Genomic DNA, 19151 nt, shown 5'->3' with positions numbered 1-19151 from the left:
GGCACAAGTAAACCCTCATATTCCTTTCCGTCCTCTCCAAATAATGACTCCCAAACAAAGTCTAAGGCTAAGTCCTTATTGGAATAGGATGCATTAGACCACTGTCACCGGAGAAAGAGTGCGACTAATTCCCCTTCGAGCGAAAGGCAAGAATTTCATTATGATAGATTTATTTATACATTAGGATTCAATGGTACATCTGAAAATGCTAACAAATCAAATCCAGGATGCTCCTACAAGCTAAATAATTATAATAAAAGTAAGGAATGTCTACAAATGTTTTGAAGTAGCATGTAATAATCCTTTCTTACATTTTTTGCTTCTTCCATTTCTGTAGAGGAGTTAAATATGTATGGCAGCTTAATTTAGTAAGAGTGAAAGCAGAAAGAGAAAGAAATGCCACAAGCTTACTTGCCTTGGACAAAAGGGATGCTACTTAACCACATTGATGCCATTTAATTTTAATCCCAAATCATATTATTGTTCAATAACTTCATTGCTGGAGGCAGAAGCAAAGAAAGTCACTCTCTGCACTGTCCCACATGCATTTCCAGTAAAGTCAAATTTGTTCTTATTGCATTTATTGTTCTATGAAACTCATATCCACCAATTTATGAGATCTTCATTTAATTTTCCCCTCTTATAAGGATTGGTGAATCTGATATCCTCCTTGCTACTTTCTTGTTTGAATGCATGGAATCCAATTAGTGTGCCTATTAGTCCCATTTGGAACGTGTTATTGACATCAGTAGAAAACATCACATGATTCCATTCATTCTCTGAAAGTAATTCATCCTCATCATCTACAAATTTTATCTGTTTATCATCCAATAAAAATATATGACCAGCAACTGGCAAGAACCGGAAGTAGTTCCTTTATCCAATAAAAACATCTTGTCTCTAGCTCCCTCGTGGAATTCCCGTCAGTTGCTAGTTTAGGGACAAATTTTCCATACTCGTTAGGGAAAATGTTTTGTGGTAAACTAGCCTTGCAAAGAACCAGCATTTAATTAATATTTAAAAGTAGTATAAAGCTGTGTCACACAACTAGTAAATTAACAACAAAAAGAATTCAAAAAACCTATAAACAAATTATTTAAGCACAGGGCAGTAATCATTTGAGTTATTGTTTTTTGTTCCTCAAAGATATATCTTTCCTTCTCTTGTGAGTCATGTTCTTCTCTGATTGAGAAGCAGTATAGCATTGATTTGCTTTTCCATACAGTCGAACTTTTGAAGCAGCTCTTTTTGTAAGGCAACAACTTCCCTGAAGTGGTTCATGTTTATTTCCATATCAGTTTCTAATTTATCAGCTCCTGGAACTCAGATGCAGTGGACTCAATCTTGAGAAGAAGATTCTCCTGAAGCATGACAATTTAGAGTATGAGTTTTAATTCAAGCAGCAAGATGGTGTAGTTATAGCCAATTAAAAATAATAAATTAGTAAAAAAGCAGAAGAATTAGTAATGGTGAACTTAACAATAAAAACTTATTCAGATGGTGAGATATTCAATTTATAAGTTTGACCAATCACATGCTGAATATATATAAGTCAGTAAGTCTGTAATGTTCATTTTAGTAATTTGCTTTTATTTGACCAATAGTCAGTGCACTAAAATTGGCCCAAGGAATAAATTCCACAACACAACAAATTGAGTTAGGTAATCTAGGGAGAGGTACTGTCAAGAGACAGAAAACTTTTGTGGAATTGACCTCGCTTGTTGGTTTAAACTGTAATTTTGGTAAAATAAATAAATATGAATCTGAATCATAATAATCTCTTGAGAAATCAATGCCCCACTATTGTTTACCTTCTTCACCAGCGGCACCACTAGCAAAGCTTGACACTGCTGAATTGAAAACAACTTTTGAAGGTGCAGGAGAACAAGGTTCACTGGCTCCATTGTTCAAGTCCAAATTTAACATACCTATTTTCCTCTCTCTGGACACAATTTCACAGCCTGTTGAGATGATAAAGTTGAGTAACTTTTTCCAAATTAAGAAGCCAAAATACTTATAAAGTTCAATCAAAATTTATAAATTTTATTTTCTTATATTTCCATACACTACTTAAACAACTAATTGAAATTATTTATACTTTCTTCTAGAAAAAAATTAACAATGCACCTCATGAGCATTCTAGCCCTGGTTCTCGTTGAGATAGTGAAAGCATACCGAGAAAGGAATGCAACAAATGTATTCTATTTACCTTGGAAATTAGGAGTGCTACTTCTCAGCCTTGATAACATTAAATTTGAATGCCAAATCACATTATCATTCAATGCTGGAGGTGGAAGCAATGAAAGCAACCCTCTACCCTTTCCCAAATTTATTGTTTCCAAAAAAGGCAATGGAGCCAAATTATTTTGGTGCTGCACAAAATGTTTCTGAGAATCTTCCATGTCCACCAATCTATGCTCTTCTTCCAGCAACAGTGGATCAGTGAATTGAATGTCCGCCATGCTCCTTCCTTCTTCGAATACATGGATTCCACTTTGTTTGACAAACACTGGGTCTGTTCTGTTTGATATAGTACACACCACACAATTCCATGTATTTTCTTCTAGAAGAACAACATCATCAAGTAAGAATATTTCCTGTTTTATATCAAAAAGAACTGTATAATCCCCTGCTTTGCAACCCAAAGAGAAATCATCTCCTGTAACTTTTGAAATGCCATTGACTTCAATATTGAGCTTAAAACGGGGCCAATACTCACTACCAGTGCCAGATTTTACATTATTGAGTCGAATAGCAAAACATATAGATATCGCAGGGAAGTCCATGTTACGGAACCTGAAAGAAATTGACGGTCCATTGAAACAATTCTCAAACCACTCTGGAATCTTTGTTTCTGGCAAGAGAAACACTTTGTCTCCACCTTCCTTGTGCAATTCCTGCTAGTCATAATTTATTCACACATTTAGCAACACCTGTATAGTTTGAGTCAATATGAAATATCAAATTAAATACATAAGAAAACAAGAACCTCATTCAGTAACATGTTTCTACACTCGGAAGTCAAGGATGGGCATTCTGATGTATCCAAAGTTCTTATGTTGGGTGAAATCCCTCTAATTTCTTGAAGATTCTCGCAATTATACAACTCAAGTGTCGTCAAACATTCAGGGAATAGTGTGAGGTCTAAATCTTTCAAGGATTTGCACTCCCTTGCAGTGAATTTTTTTAAGTTGGGTGGAATCCCTCCAATCTCACAAAAATTCTTGCAACGATATAACATAATTTCTGTCAAAAAGAGACATTCTCTCATGCATACCGGAAGAATTGTGAAATTACTATCGGTTAGGGTTAACTCATTGACAAACAAAGGGAGACCTTTTCGAATGAATTCATCTGATAAATTGCATTCCCAAAAGCTAATTTCAAACTCCAATGAGCTCACTTGTGCATCATCACCTTCCTCCTGTTTAGATATAAGCAACCCCTCACAATTCCAAACATTCAACTCATCAAACTCTCGCAACATCAAAATGCTCCTTGGTAAATGAAACATTCCTCCACAAGGCTTCAGATCTATTCTTTCAAGCTGAGTGAGGTTTTGAATTGAAAATGGCAGTTCTTTTATCCGAGTGTCAAAGACATGAATAAGTTTTATTTTTTCCATCTTTCCTAATATTTCTGGAAAATTCTCAAGACTAGGACAATATGAAAGCTTGAGTTTTTCAAGTGAGGTCAACTTGATGGGTGGAAAACTCCTAAACTTCTTGCAACCTTCAGCGTTCAAGATTTTAAGTTCATTCAAGAATCCAACCGATTCATGAATTTTAATTAAATTCTCACAGTCTCCAAATGATAATTCTTCTAAATTTGGGACTCCAGACACATCAGGTATCTCTGTTATATATTGACAATGATTAAAATTCAAAACTTTCATATTCACAAACACCTGCAACGAGAAAAAGAAAAAAATAATAATAAAGGAATCAAATGATTTATCTCAAATTTCTTATATTGATATAAAAGACCAGGAAAAAGAACTTATTATACTTACCTTATTTGACATGAGCAAATCAATTGACACTAAGCGACTTTGGGGTAACTCCAGTATCACAAGTTTCTTTGGATTAAAATTAGATGGTAAAGATGGTGAAGGATATTCCCACCATTCCAGTACTCTCAAACTACTTGGAAGATGTTTGGGGCCTTCAGAAAAACGAGCATTTCTTATAATGAGTGTTTTCAGGTTTCTCATCTGCTTGAAGCCGTTTCCATCCCATTCTACTACTTCTTCAAATTTGAGGAAATCCAGAATTATGATTTGAATACTACTAGTTCCCTATCAAGAGAAAAGCACAGGTCAACCGAAATACATATATATATATATATGGAGAACAACTGACAGTAAAATAACACTGTCAACAAAAGATTGTACACAGAGGTATAAATATAGTAACCTAGGTGTCTAGCACATAATAATCAAAAGAGATAAGGTAAAATTTGGATTCCAAACCATCTATATTAGTCTTACCGTATTATCTTCTAAAACTTGAACTATATCATCAGGGAACCATAATCTACTACGTTGGCCAGGCTCTTTTGGTGCTTCTTGTCGGACAATTTCTTTACCCATGTCCTCTATCAGGTCATGCAATGTTACTTGACCATACACAATCTTTATGAGAGATTTTTCAATTAGCACTCCAATACCATATTCTGGGCAGAAACCATGATGAGCATAAAGTAATTTTTTGACATATGCTAGATGATTTCCTTTGAAGTAACAAGCAATATGAATAAAAATTTCCTGCTCATATTCCCCCAAAGAATGAAAACTTATTTCAAGTATCTTTTGGATCTCTTTATTAGGAATTCTCTCATACTGATCTAATGCCGATTCCCATTCTTGTATCCCTTTCCCAAACAAGTAGGAACCTATCACCTCCAATGCTAGTGGAAGGCCAGAAGAAAAAGTTATTGCACGCTTTAAAATATCCACATAACTCGAATCAACTTTGTCAGTTTTAAAAGCATTCCAACAAAGTAACTCAAGAGCTTCTTTATTATTCAACCCATCTACCTCATAAGTTTTCTCAACCCCATGTCTTGTTAGCAAATGCCTGTCCCGAGTTGTAATGATGATTTTGCTGCCACAACCAAACCAATCAAGCCCTCCAACAGTTGCCCGCAACTGCTCCAGTCTGTCAACATCATCAAGAACCAAAAGAACTTTCTTTTGGTGGAGCCTATGCTCTATTATTGAAATTCCTTCATTGACACTTGCTAACTTAATATCCTTCTCTCCGAATACTTTAGAAATAAGTGTCTCTTGGATATGTTCTAATCCATATTTAATTGAATTTTCTCTTACATTATCAAGAAAACACAAAGCTTCAAATGATTCGGCAATCAAATTATAAATTGCTCGAGCAACGGTTGTCTTCCCTATGCCACCAATTCCATGGATCCCTATCATATGGACTCCATCAGATCCAACATTGAGAAGTGAGATTACTTGTAGCACTTTAGACTCCAATCCAACTGGATAATCCGCAACATGTAAAGGAACCCGATTAATCTTGTTGGAGACCACTTTAGCAATTTTCCCAATAAACTCATATTCATTTTCATTCCTGCCCAATTATTGAGTGAAGTCATACTAAATGAAACATATTAACATTAAATCAAATCATTAGACAAATGAAAATTAAAGAAACATTAAAAAAAAGAAAAAAAAAGGAAGATAAAACAGTACCCTTGTTGTTTGAAATGAAAGCCAGACAAGTCAGCTGCTTGACGCAGAGCCACCCTCCATTTCTGCACCTTCTCCATGTCATCCTTAAACCTCTTCTCATGAGTAGAGAGTGCTTCTTCATAGCTATCTCTCTGATGTCGCACGTGAGAAGGATCAACGTCATAAAAAACTGGCAAAACCAACCGACCTTTTTCCTTGATGCAGTGAAGGATATGGACTAGTTCATCCAAGCAAAATGAAGAAGAAGCATAGTTCTTAGAGAGCACAATGATGGCAATCCTGGATTCCTCAATAGCCTTGAGAAGTGCTGGTGTGATTCCCTCTCCCCTTTGAAGCTCTTCATCATCAATGAAGGTGTGGATTCCCCTGTCATGAAGAGTTTTGTAGAGATGGCCAGTGAAACCGTGACGAGTATCTTCTCCTCTAAAGCTGAGAAACACATCGTATTTCCATCGATAGCTAAAGGAAGAAGAGGGCAACGATGGTTCTTGGCTTGCCATGATTGATTGCTCACTTTACTCAAATCAATTAGCTCAAAATCAACAACGCACAAATACAGAAACTACGAAAACACACTGTATTTGTTAAACAGAACAGAACAGAACGGAACGCGGAGTTGACTTGACTTGTCTGCCTTCTCTGATGTTTCTTTTTTTAACTTTTTTATTTTTTATTTTATTTTATAAGGATAAGAATATGAGATATTATAAACTTGTAATAATATGAGATATTTTTTTATTTTTTATTTTGTTTGCCTTCCTGTGTTGAAGGTGCTGAAGAACAATGCACTAATCAAGAACATTTTCATCATCAACAACAATAAAAAAGAAAGGACACCATCAGCTCAATTCACCCAAATTTCGCAGAATCTGAAGTAAAAAAACACATCAGAACTTGATAACATTACATGCTGAGAATGAAACAGGAACATGGGCATCAAAATTCAGAAAGAAAGCATGGATTTTTACCTTTAAAGTAAAGGGCGAATAGAGAAACCTTTACTGAGGGCAAGGGCAGTGCGAGCCATTCCCAAGTCAACTCCAAGGCTGAAGCCTCCTCTCCATTGAGGGTCTTTTTTCCTGCGAAGAGCGTTTGGGGGAACTTCATCCAAAGTTGTTGCCTTTACTCTCCTATAATAACTTTTACCATTCTGGGTCCAACAATGTTCCACAAAAGATTGTTTTTTTGTACCATTTGGAGGTGAAGAACAGAAGAAGATTTTCCGGGGTGGAAAATAGAGAGACTGAGAGAGGGAGGGAGAGAGGACAAAGGGCGGCGCGGCCGCCGGGGAGGGGTTGTTGTTTCCAAAGAGAGTAGAGAGTATAATAAAAAAAAATGTAACTCGAACTTAGAAACCGATTTGCTTTGTTGTTGCATCACAAGAAGATTGAGAGAATAATTTAAAGAAAAAAAATATTGATGCGTACAGTTTTCTACATAAGATTTTCTCTGTTATGCAATAATATAAGGGGTTCACTTTTCTGCAGATAAGTCCCAGCTAACTTATAACTACAGAAATATTTTTCCCTAATATAAGATTAATTTTATCCATATTTTTAAGTTATTTTTGTTAAGATAAAAGTGATTAAAAAATTTTCTGAAGTAAATTATAAATTCTCTAGTTATAAATTAAAAGTTGTTTAAAGAAAGTATAGCTACACCACCTAGCCAGTTTAGTTTCTTTAATTAGGCATACTAAACTCATTGTTCATGTATAGGGTCGGTAATGTAAGGGAAAGGGGAAATTTTAACTAGTGAGACTTTAAGACTTATCATAAGATATACTTTCTAGATATGAAAATTTGATGGTAGGTCTAATAATACATAATATATAATAAATAGTTGTTTTTTTTTTTCCTTTTGCAGGATGTCCTAACATGATATCTGATGGACTCTTTTACAAATTATTATAATCATCGTACTTCCTTTAAAAAAAAACTATCATAGTTAGCTTCTTTTAAAAAACAAAAAACAAATTAGGGTTGAGTAATAAAGTTACAAATTTAATAATAAAAGTTATAAATTGAATAATACAAATATGTAACTTTTATTATTTAATTTGTAGTATTTGATATAAAGTTTAAAACATAAATAATAAGATTTTTTTTGGGTACAGATAATAAGATTTTAACATTGCATTTGTGGATTGGACACATGTCAACATCTGAATGGTCAACCATTCTCGCTGAGCTGCCCAGCTAGAATAACAGAATGCTGACACGTGGCAAAAGTACAGACAATGATGTACCTACGACGGTACTACTGAAGATTCACTCCTCGTTGATTGCCCGAGAAACCATTTAAAACCAGAAAAAAGAGAGACTTATTCCCGTATTCTACCTAGCCAAAAAATAAAAAAATCATTCCTATAATTAGTGGTGTTTGTGAATTGTGATGAGACAAACTATCTTAGGTGTATCTGGACACAATTTGTCAAATTTGATTCAATATTTTGATTGAGTTAATTTATTAAATTCGAACCTAACTTGGTCAAGATCTGATTAATGATAGGACTTTGATATTTAGTCAATATATACAAATTAATTTAGATATTATACACAATTAGCTCGTTGAATTGCGCGTTGGAGTTCGAGTGTTGGAGAATGAAATATTAAATAGTGTTGGATATGACATTTCAAAATCCCTCAAGGCTTAGCGCGGCTGTGCAATGCGGACTGGACTCCCTTCCAATTGCAGGGTCGTTTTCTAGTTTAATTTTGTCATAGTTTTTTTGTTTTGGGCCTAATGGCCCCCCAATTAATCAAAAAAAAAAACATAATAAAATACTAGGGGCTATGCATGTGAACCTTATAAAATTTTGGGCTTTAATTCAGCGCAAACATTAAAGAAATGCTTCTAGTCAAGTCTCAAGCCCATTACGCTCACCACATTAAGGGTGTGCATGACAACCATTCTATTCCCGAGCACTGTTTCTGAAAAGAAGCAATTATTTTCTATTTCTGTGCCTTGGAACAGTTTCTGAGAAAAAAAAATGTGTTTGATAACATGTTCCATTTTTATTCCGAGAATGAGAATTGTGTTTGATAACACAACAAATAATATAATAAAAAATAATTCCTATTAAATATAAAAAAATTTCGGATCAACTCTTTCATTTCCATATGGTGTGGTTGTGGTGGTGGCGGCAGTACGGTAGTGATGGTGGCAGTGACGTGGTGAAGATAGTGGTGGTTGTGACGGCAGTGGCTGCAACGATAGCGATGATGATGGTGGCAGCGACGGTGGTAGTGGTGGGGATGGTGGTGGTGGAGGTGAAGGCATCATGGGGGTGGTGGTGGTGGTGGTGGTGGCAGTGGTTGCGGCAGTGGTGGTAGGTGACAGTGGTGGTGGTGATGGTGGCGGCGGTGTGGCGATGGCTTGGTGATGGTAGTGGTGGCGTTGGTGTAATGGTGGCGATGGTGGTGGTGATGACGGTAATGGCTGTGACGATGGTGGTGGTGATTAGTGGCGGTGGCGGCGGCGGCGGTGAAGACGGTAGTGGTTGCTGCAATGGTAGTGGTGGTTGGTGACAGTGGTGGTGATGGTAGTGGCGGCGTCATGGTGGTGGTAGTGATGGCGATGAGGGTGGTGGCACTGGCATGTGATGGCGATGGTGGCGGTGACGGCAATGGTTGCGATGATGGTGGTGGTGGTTGATGGCAGTGATAGTGATGGTGGTGGTGTTGGTGGCGGTGGCGGCGATGGTAGTTGTGGTGGTGGTGGCATGATGGTAGAGTGATTGAGAGAGATAAGTGTTTCTCATTTTGAGCCCGGGAACAAAAAAAAAGAAATTTTTTTATTCTTTTTTCTGTTCCCCAGCACAAAAATTAAACCTGTTCATCCCGGAAACAAAAAAATAAACCGGTTTTACCAAACGAGTTTCCTATCCATTTCTGTTCCCGGGAACAGAAATTAAAAAAGAATTGATTCCGGGAAGGTTGTCATGCGCACCCTAAACGTGTACAGAACACTTTCACCTATTTCAATCACACTACATTTCATTTCAGGATGGACCCAGAATTTTTTATAATAGAACATGAAAATAAAATTTTAAAATTATAAATAGTATTAAAATTAATAGAAGATCCTAACTATTACTAATAGTATATTATTATTAAAAAGAATTATTTTATATATAAAATAAAATAAATTAAAATTTAGGGAGAAGTGGCCCCAATGCTATCCCTCCCTAGGTCCGCCCCTGTTTCACAAAGCAATTTTTTTTCGGTACAGATATAAAGTTTAAATGATAGGAATTACATTTTTTTTTCCCTATCTGTTCGGTTACTCGATCAGTGTGGTCAGATAAGGCAGAATTATAAAAGTGACAAAATCTTGTCTACCAAATTTTTAACATAATTATATATCCATGATCACTGATGAAAATGGAACAAACTTTTTTTTTTTTTGGATATCAAATGGAACAAACTTTACTTCAGCCTAGAATATCCTAATGATTATGTTGTTGTTTTTTTAAAATGCTATTCAAGCTTTGCTCCCGTATAACAGATAAGAGTATCAAATTCATAAGCTCACAGAACATAAAAACTCAGTTTTGTAAATATGGCATGTATTTTGGTCAAACATGCTTCCGATGGAATTCAAATCCTTTCTCTACCGAGCCTTTTCTCTAAGTAAAATATTGTCAACTAAAGTTTTATTATTTAATTTTTGTGCTTAAGTTCTATTCATCTTACATTTTTTTATAAATTTAAAAAAGAAATTAGATTAAGTTATAAATACCCAATAGTTTTAGATGCAAGTGAATTACAGGCACTGATCTGTCGGGAGTGGATTTTCTCATGTGGAAAAATGATCATGTAGTCATGTTATTTGATCACAACAACTCATTGATGATGAGATAAAAGAAAAAAATATATATAATTTTTAAATAAGTGGTTGTGATCAAATAACATGACCACATTTTTACATGAGAGATCCACTCCCCTTTCTGTCACAGCTCTGAGTGATTTGATCATGAATGATTTCTTGCCACTGAAAAATAACACGCAAGCAAAGAGTAACCAAATGAAATGAGACCAGATACAAGAGTATATACAATTCTATATTCTTTAACAATTAGCATTGCATCATTTAAAGCTTGTTCTCCAAGAGGATATTGTCCTCGATCAGTGGACAATATATGGAAGTTAAAATTGTCAACAAGAAACAACTTGAGTAGTATTTTATATATAAAAAAGAATAAATTATCAATAAGGGTGGCTATTCAGTTTTACTTTTATAATAAACAATAAACAATTTGATCCTTATCGTGTGGAGGGTTCTCTATATTGTTGACGAAAATGAAACAATAATTTATTAAAAAAATTGAAAAGAATTCATTTAAAATAAAATTAAAAAACTCCAAATGCAAAGAAATTAATTATTTCAATTTTTGACTTCGCAAAAGCAATAAATCAATGTCAACATCAATTGTTCCTCTACCTTTGAAAACGATTCATAGTGGTACAAGGCTTGTCCTCTAAACATAGCTATCAAGCACAAGAACCAGAACTAGCTAGAAGAACTGAAAAGCAAACTGAAATAAAATTAAATTTGAACAATACATAACATGAGAGGTTGATTTTATTATATGCATATAGCCATATCCATGTAGCACTTTGTGAGAAATTGTGTACAAATTCACTTTGTCAACTCAAATTTCTTAAGATTTAAATGATTCATATTAATCTCCTGAATCACGATCTACAAAGAAATAAGGGGTGCTGCATTTTGTAACACTGAAAGGAGATTCTAATGTACCATTTGAAATCAAAGGAACTCTCAAACGACGACACTGAACAATAGGTGGATTGAAACGACTACTTTTGTACCTTCCAACATAATTGAATCTAATTCGAAAATCCAAATCCACATCCAAGTCATTGTAAATCCCAACACGTGTCTCCTCATTATACTCACCTAGTTGTTTAGGTTTGAGACTACACACACTATTTCCTTCAAACTGCACTTGAAGGAAGCTAGTGTTCTTTTGGCCTTGGTCAAAGGGTGCCAAACTCAAATAAGCAAAGTCATTATCTTTGTACCAAGCAATTGCTGTGATCCCTCTATAATCCACTATGACCTTCTTGTTGGGGTTTCTCACTGTGATGTTTACTTTGAAGTTGTAATATAAGTTGTTGTTGTTGGTGAGGTTGAACTGTGTGAGAGAGGCCTCAGTTACATAGAACTTGAGGTTTGTGGGTGAGATGATTGTGAAGAAGATGATCATAAAAAGTATGATCATGAAAATAAAAGCAAAGATTGTCAAACAGATGCAGCAGAAGCTGCAGCGGAATTTGCAACACATGGTGAGAGGCAATTATGATAGTGTGATATATGATTGGTAGGAGAAGTTTTAGGTGATTGATGAAAATATGGTGTAACAAGTATGTTTATGCCTATTTGACTATTTGTAGGGTGTAATCGTTGATGGGTTTGGTGTATGATATGTTGATTGATCTTTTCTTAGGAGATTTCCTTGCAATATGCAAAGTACATTGGCATTGACTTTTGAAGCCGTGTGAAGAACTATTCAATGATTTGAGTAACAAGGAAACTCAAATTTGGTTGTACGTAGAGATAAAGAATAAAAATATTGGATTTGAAGATTTTAGAAATTATTATAATCATGGTACCTCCCTTTAAAATACTATCATGATTATTATTATTATTTTTTAAAATTATCGGTTGAGTAATAAAAGTTATAAATTGAGTAATAAAAATATGTAACTTTTATCATTTAATTTGTAGTATTTGATATAAAGTTTAAAGTTTAAGACAAAAATAATAAGATTTTTTAAGAAAGTAATTTATTTTTACTTCTCCATCGGATATCCAACTAGTCCAATTGAACTAGACAGGATAACAAAGCGATACAACTCTCTCTATCAAATTTTTAACAAAGTTACCTACCCAAAATTCAAATTCATGACCATTGATTAAGATGAAACAAATTATACTCAAGTTATTTTGTTGTTTTACTTTTTAATAAAATGTTATTCAAGCTTTGCTCACATATGACAGATAAGAGTATCAAATCCACATGCTCAAAGAACATAGAATTCAGTATTGTAATAGCATGTATTTTGGTCAAGCATACTTAATTCCAATGGAATTCAAATCCTCTCTCTACGGAAATTCTTCTCTAAATAAAATAGGATTTATTGTTTCTCTTGTTGTAGGAGATAAATTGATCTCATATACACGTATAAAAGTGTGTGAGATCTCACTACGCCAAAACCGGGGATTAAAGTCGGTTTCTTCACGTCGTTTTGAAAAAGGGCCAGCGATCATTGGTCTATATTTTTTCTTTCTCTCTATTCTTCTCACATTGGTCGACATGGGCCTCACATTTTTATGTGTGCGTAAGAGATAGATTTATCTTCTACAATATGAGAAACATTAAATCCAATAAAATATTGTCAACTAAACTTCTATTATTTTATTTTTGTGCTCAAGTTCTATTAATCTTTTATTTATATAAAGTTTTAAAAGAAAATTAAGCTATAAATTCCTATACTTTGTAAGATTTTTTAAATAAAAATTTATTTGAAAAAATTAAGAACAATTCCCGATATGATTAGGAACGATTAAAATAAATATGTTTGATGAAGTGGTTTGTACTTTGAGTGGTGTGATTTATATTCCAATGGGACGTGGAAACCTTATTTTAATTAGCTTTTTGGACTCCAAAAGTTTTAAAGACTACAATTTCTCGTAGGGTTGTAAAAGTCACACGAGGCTGTATGGTTCTAGCAAAAGGAAGGAAGGGCATAAATTTATATCATTTGGAAAGGAGTGCACTCTGTAGTCCCAGAATCACAAAGGAAAATCAAAAGTCGAGTACAAATCGCAAGCGCTTGCGTAGTGTCTCTTTTGTAGTTAGTGCAGCGCTAACAATGGCAAGAAAAAGGTACTTTGCAGTGGAGATGACTTTTAGATCCCTCTAGGTGGTAAGTTGGCTCGTAATCTTCCAAAAATGAGCCGGGTTGAGTTGACAAAAATAAGCTGACAACCAGAGTTAGCTCGACCCGACTCAGCTCGGAAAAAAACGAGCCAACCAGCGAGTTAAACGGGTCAGCTCGCGGGTTAAGTTTTTTTTTTTAATTAAACAAATATCAAAAAGACAAAGAACTACGTTGCCATCACTTTCTTTCTTCTTTGTCACTTCTCGCAGCTAAAACTTTGTTCGCTTTTCCATGAATTCAGTTTCTTTAGGTTCGTTCTTCTTTACATCCCCACCAGTATGCAAGTTCCGCCTCTGTCTTCAAACGAAACACCAACCCATTTTTCACCATTTATATGACAGTGGTGTGAATCTATCTCCCATTTCTCTGACATCAAAATCCACTAAGCACACTTTGATGCAAGCCACTGGCTCAAATATTGATGCCCAATTTCTTTCCCTGAACGGGCTGCATCTTTTGTTCACATTGAAGAAATTATTAAGAAGGATTGATCTCTGCTTGATTATGATGAAACCAGTTCTGAACCGGGAATTTAAAGGAAGCATTAAACGCACTATATCTGCTGGAACGGTTGAAGAGAGTTCAAGGGTTTTGGTTTCAGTGACTCATCTTTTCGGGCCAACCCGCGAGTCATGTTTTCGAGTCAACCCGCGAGCCAACCCTAACCCGGATCGGGTCAGGTTGGGTTGGATTTTCTAACTCGTTTTTTTTTTCGAGCCAACTCTAACCCAGCTCGTTTTTTTCGGGTTGGAAGCGGGTCGGGCCGGGTTGAGTCGTGTAGGCCCGTTTTGTCAACCCTACCCAGATCCAGTTCAAGTCAATAGAGTCTGGTAAGATTAGAGAGCTCAGAATAATCCTCCAAGAAATCATAACAATGCTCTTGGGGATACTTTCAACTCTAAATGGAAGACTTATCTAGGTTTTAATTGGAGATCACAACAGCAGTTGCAACCCACACTTCTTCCACAAAGCAATACCTCTGAATTGGAAAAAGCATTAATGCAACCAACCAAGACCACCACAAACTATATGCAAAGAACTGATGTTTTTAGGAGTGATACAAGTGCATTCATTCAAAAGGCAAGGACTTCCTTCAAGAATCAAGATGCATCTATCAGAAACTTGGAGAGTCAAATTTGGCAGCTTTCAAGGCAACTAGCTGAGAAAAATCAAGACATTTTCCTTAGTAACAATATGGTTAACCTGCGAGAGCATTGCAACACAATTACCACTTGAAGGGGAAGATGATTGAACCTCAAGAAAAATCAAAGGTGGTGCAGAAAAAGCTAGATTATGAGCTCAACAATGAAGAGGAGCAAGATAAGGAGAAAGTCCAAGCTTCTAAAATCAAGAATGAGCACACTCAAGAAGAAAGGGAAGAAGCAAAAATGCAGTCTCCTATAGTTTAAAAGAAGCAATAAGATTTCTCATGTTTTGAGAAACCTCCATACCCTATGAGGCTCAAGCAACAAGCTCAGAAGCAATAATACATTATTGGCACTGTGTTGAAATACATATTCTGATGCATGCATATATTTTTATACTATGGTTATACCTAGAGTGAGCTTAGGGGTGTATGAGCCCTCTAAGGACCCCTGGTTTATCGAGATAATTATATTATCTCACCCCGCATTATTAGGCTAACCATTTCAGGTACAGTAGTTGATGGCGCTGAGGCATCGCAGGGCAGGAGGTCGGAGGAGAGATACTATCTAACATGATAGTCATGATTTGATTGATATATGATGCGATTACGGCAAGTATACCGATCATTTCAAGTAATAAAGTGGTGAGAAGAGTATCGTCCCACAAGGATTAAAGCACCAATTACTATCCTAATTGTTCTCTTTAATTTGGACAAATCAATTTGTTTTAGAGAAGAATTTTTGAATTAAAATAAAATTAAAAGAACAAAAAGTAATTGCAAGAACAATTCAAGAACATACAAGAACGCAAGAATTAAGAATGAAGTTTAGAATATCAAAGACGGAAACTGCAGTTAGGAATTATTTCACCTCAGATGCTTTTAGAGTTGTTTAATTTAATTTCAATATTAAATTACCTCAGATATTTCAGACAATTCATCTTCTAAAAATAGTTGGTTAAATCCTAATGTCTTAGTGACTTTAACCCTTTACTCTAATTAGAATCTTAATGTCTTAGTGATTCCTCTTAAAATAAGCATTAGACACAATGAATTACGAAGTCTACAACTCAAGCAAGCCTATGTCTAGATCATGCAAGAATTGGTATTTTACCCCTGTCAGGATTAAAACACCAATATGTCTATTGTGAGCCCTAACTCTCAAATCCCTATAAGAGTGATCAATTCATACAAGGATATAGAAATTTATGCAAGGTAAAACACAAATAACTAAAACAATGTATTAAAGAAACCAAATTAAACCGCAACTAGGATTCACATCAGATCCATAATCCTAACTACAAAAGAAAATTAGCTAGACATATCTGACTTAAACAAAACAAAGAAATAAAAAAAGAAGAAGAAGAAAAAGAATTAATGTTGCTCAGTCTCCTTCAAGCTCCTCTCTCTGGAATATCTAACTCTGGTATCCGGTGTTCTCCTTCTCTCTCTCAATGTTCTTGCCTCTGTCAAATTCCGTATTTGTGTTTCCAAGATATGCCTTTTTATATGGATGAAATCATATTTTTTAATTTTCCATAATATCTTCAATGGAATCTTCACTAGAATCTCTAATCATATCTTCGATCCAATCCTTCAAATCTTCCCCTTTTTATTTAATGGAAAACTTTCCTTAAAAATATTCAAACGAAGATTTGATAAGATCTTGAATGATTCAGAAATCCAAAGCAACACTACTTGATATCTCCAATTTATCTCTTTATTGAGCTGAAATTTACTGTAAAATATAAGAAATCTTATGAGAATATTATTGAGAATAAAATAACAATTTAATCATAATTCTCATAACTTTTAATTACTTTTAAATCAATTTCATGTTTATATTGACCCTTAGTACATAGTAATTTGGAGACTCGTCAAATAATTCCCAGATTTAGACTTTGTTGTCCTCAACAATAAACTAGAATAAACACTATGAAGCAGGAACTTAACCTTGTGAGAAGAGACACGTAAAATTCAAGCGTAATATTGCATCAAAATAAACAATTTATAATAGAAGCCCATGATTGGAATATTGGATATAAGCCAACCAAGATATCTGTCTATTGGATATCTCTGAGCGCATACTAACGGCATAATTCTACGGTTCTCTAGGACCGAACATTGGCGCCATCTGTGGGGAACGATAAAATTTGATTCCTATTCCATGATGACGAACACTCGTGCGACATCCAACAATACTCAACCCCAACCACTGCATCAATCTGCTATCGAGCATCTCCAAGACCTCGAAAATCCGATCTTGGTGGAGGTGCAGGTCGGCACTGAGTCATTGCCTATCACGACCCGAAGAAATACTACGACGGAGTCAGCCACTGCCAGATGAACGACCTGGAGCAGATGACCATATAGCTAACACTACCCAGAATGCAATCCTTCAAAGGATGCAGGACATGGAGAACCAATTTCTGGCTCAACGACGATTAAATGTTCAAAGAATTGAAGCACTAGAAGTCGAGCTACGAAATCAGAATGCTGAAGGTTGAGCTGAAAGAGAAGGCCGAGCTGAAATAGAAGGGTGGGAACGCCGAAATCCAGCAACTAATCATGGTCGAGGTACTCAAAACAAAACCATAACGAAGACGGAGGTCTGGACAACGAACAAAGAGATCATTACCTCCATGATGAAGATGCCAATGATAGTCCATTCATTGAAAGGCTCGTGAACTTAGCAATTCTGCCGAGATTCAAAAGCGCCAAAATTACCTCCTTGTGACGGAAGTCAGGATCCCGATGCCCATTTAGAGGCTTTCAAAACCGAAATGATCTTCAACGGGATAACTGGCATCAAGGTCATAATCTTTGCGACGACCTTAACAGGTCAGGCAATGGCGTGGATCACCAGGCTGCTTAGGAACTCAATTAATTCATTTGAGCACCTAGCTCGCACTTTTCGCCTGAACTTCGCCACTAGTAAAGCACATCTCATGTCCACCTACGCATTAGGACAAATTCAGTATAGGGAGAACGAGTTGCTGCGAAAATACCTGGATTATTTCAAAGAAGTCGCCCTCAAGGTGTGAAATTTAACTGAACCAGTTCATCTGCACTTAATTATCTCGGGACTGGATGATGAGTTCCCATTGGCCAGATCCATCTATAAGAACCCGGTCAACGACTTGGAGGAATTTAGCCAGAGGTCGGAAATGTACATTGGCGTCGAAGACATACAACATGTATATGGCGAATCTCGAGGCCAAAGCCCAAACCGCCAAAGTCTAAACAAGAAGAACAAGGATAGAGATCAGCAGGGATCCAAGAAGGCATCTGATTCTCACCACAAAAGGTCAGACGAACGCTCCTCGAAAACTAAGTTTGACAATTATGCTCCTCTCAATGTCTTCAGGTCTCGGATCTGGAAAGAGGTTGCCCAAATCGAGTTGCATAATGTCGAAAGACCTTGGCCCAAGACCGGGCGGTATACACATTGAACAGGAAAAAGAATAAACAAACTGTACACGGAAGGTTGAGTGATGTGCCTCTGGCAAGTGTGGTTTTTCCATATTAAAATTGATAAGAATTGAGTCATTAAAGAGCAATTTCAATACATATTTGCTATTTATATTGATTCTTTCTATGTCAATAATATTTACCTATTAATTGTATTTTTGCAGGAAAAAGAATTGAAAATTATAAAAAGCCTGTTGATGCAATTCCACACAGAGGAAAGTGCCAAGTTGCGCTTTGCTGCACAGGCCAAATACCAGAGAATTGGCGCTAGTTGGCGCCAGAGTGGCGCAAACTAGCGCCACACACATTCATGACCAGGATTTGGCCCTGATCGTGCGGGTGCCATGAATGCAGTCCTTGATTTGTGGAGTCACGGATTTGGCGTTGATCGTGTGGGCGTCATGAATGCAATCCTTGAATTGTGGAATTATGAGAAAAATAGAAATTTAATCAGAATTAATGCAAGGATTATGACCTGATTGAGTAGCTGGCTATATAAAGGAAGCAGAAACTCTAAAAGAAAATCATCTTTTGGCAAGGAGAAATTGGAGAGGAAGCTCTTGGTGACTGAAGATTCAAGACTTCTTCTTCTTCTTCCGGTTTTACATTTTCATGAACTCTTTTTCATTATTTAAATTGTCTGACATGAATATGTCTGGCTAATTTCTTTTATTGTAGTTAGGGTCACAAACCCTATGTGAACCCTTGTTATGACGGATTGATTTAAATTATTTTACTCGTTTATATAAATTTCTTTATCTTACCTTGTGCGTATTTGATATTTTCTTTATTAAACCTGATCAATTTGATAGTTGAAAATAGTTTGAGGGTTAGAACCTTAAATAGGGATATT

The 19151-nt window shown here is 35.7% G+C and overlaps 2 protein-coding genes across 3 annotated transcripts; both read right to left on the bottom strand.

Annotated features, from left to right (window-relative positions):
* Positions 1–1039: 1039 nt before the first annotated feature.
* LOC133289764 (TMV resistance protein N-like) lies at positions 1040–7067 on the bottom strand. 2 transcript variants are annotated; one of them, XM_061487760.1, is made up of 8 exons: positions 6682–7067; positions 5714–6582; positions 4490–5591; positions 4013–4297; positions 2990–3907; positions 2210–2897; positions 1812–1961; positions 1040–1361 (listed from the first exon to the last, which is right to left on the bottom strand). In XM_061487760.1, the coding sequence occupies exons 2-8, from the start codon at positions 6211–6213 to the stop codon at positions 1339–1341; spliced, it is 3666 nt and encodes a 1221-aa protein (XP_061343744.1). In that variant the 5' UTR covers positions 6214–6582; positions 6682–7067; the 3' UTR covers positions 1040–1338. The 2 variants fall into 2 exon arrangements, with proteins under 2 accessions (XP_061343744.1, XP_061343745.1); XM_061487761.1 differs by having other exon boundaries at positions 5714–6226.
* A 4332-nt stretch (positions 7068–11399) lies between these two features.
* LOC133289766 (NDR1/HIN1-like protein 3) lies at positions 11400–12023 on the bottom strand. The gene has a single exon (XM_061487764.1). It carries the CDS (start codon positions 12021–12023, stop codon positions 11400–11402), a length of 624 nt encoding a protein of 207 aa, XP_061343748.1.
* Positions 12024–19151: the final 7128 nt, after the last annotated feature.

Source organism: Gastrolobium bilobum, unplaced genomic scaffold (assembly GCF_033153095.1).
Source record: "Gastrolobium bilobum isolate Gb01-03AN ecotype WA unplaced genomic scaffold, APGP_CSIRO_Gbil_v1 utg29939, whole genome shotgun sequence".
In the NCBI taxonomy this organism is placed as follows: domain Eukaryota; kingdom Viridiplantae; phylum Streptophyta; class Magnoliopsida; order Fabales; family Fabaceae; genus Gastrolobium; species Gastrolobium bilobum.
This window is presented reverse-complemented; position numbering and strand designations above follow the sequence as displayed.

Bases quoted from the DNA above. Each gene is read 5' to 3' on its own strand.
- LOC133289766 (XM_061487764.1), bottom strand. From the start codon at position 12,023: ATGTGTTGCAAATTCCGCTGCAGCTTCTGCTGCATCTGTTTGACAATC.
- LOC133289764 (XM_061487760.1), bottom strand. From the start codon at position 6,213: ATGGCAAGCCAAGAACCATCGTTGCCCTCTTCTTCCTTTAGCTATCGA. The intron at 3,908-4,012 runs GTAAGTATAATA...TTCTCGTTGCAG, and splicing joins ATTTGCTCATGTCAAATAAG to GTGTTTGTGAATATGAAAGT. The intron at 1,962-2,209 runs GTAAATAGAATA...TCATCTCAACAG, and splicing joins TAGCACTCCTAATTTCCAAG to GCTGTGAAATTGTGTCCAGA.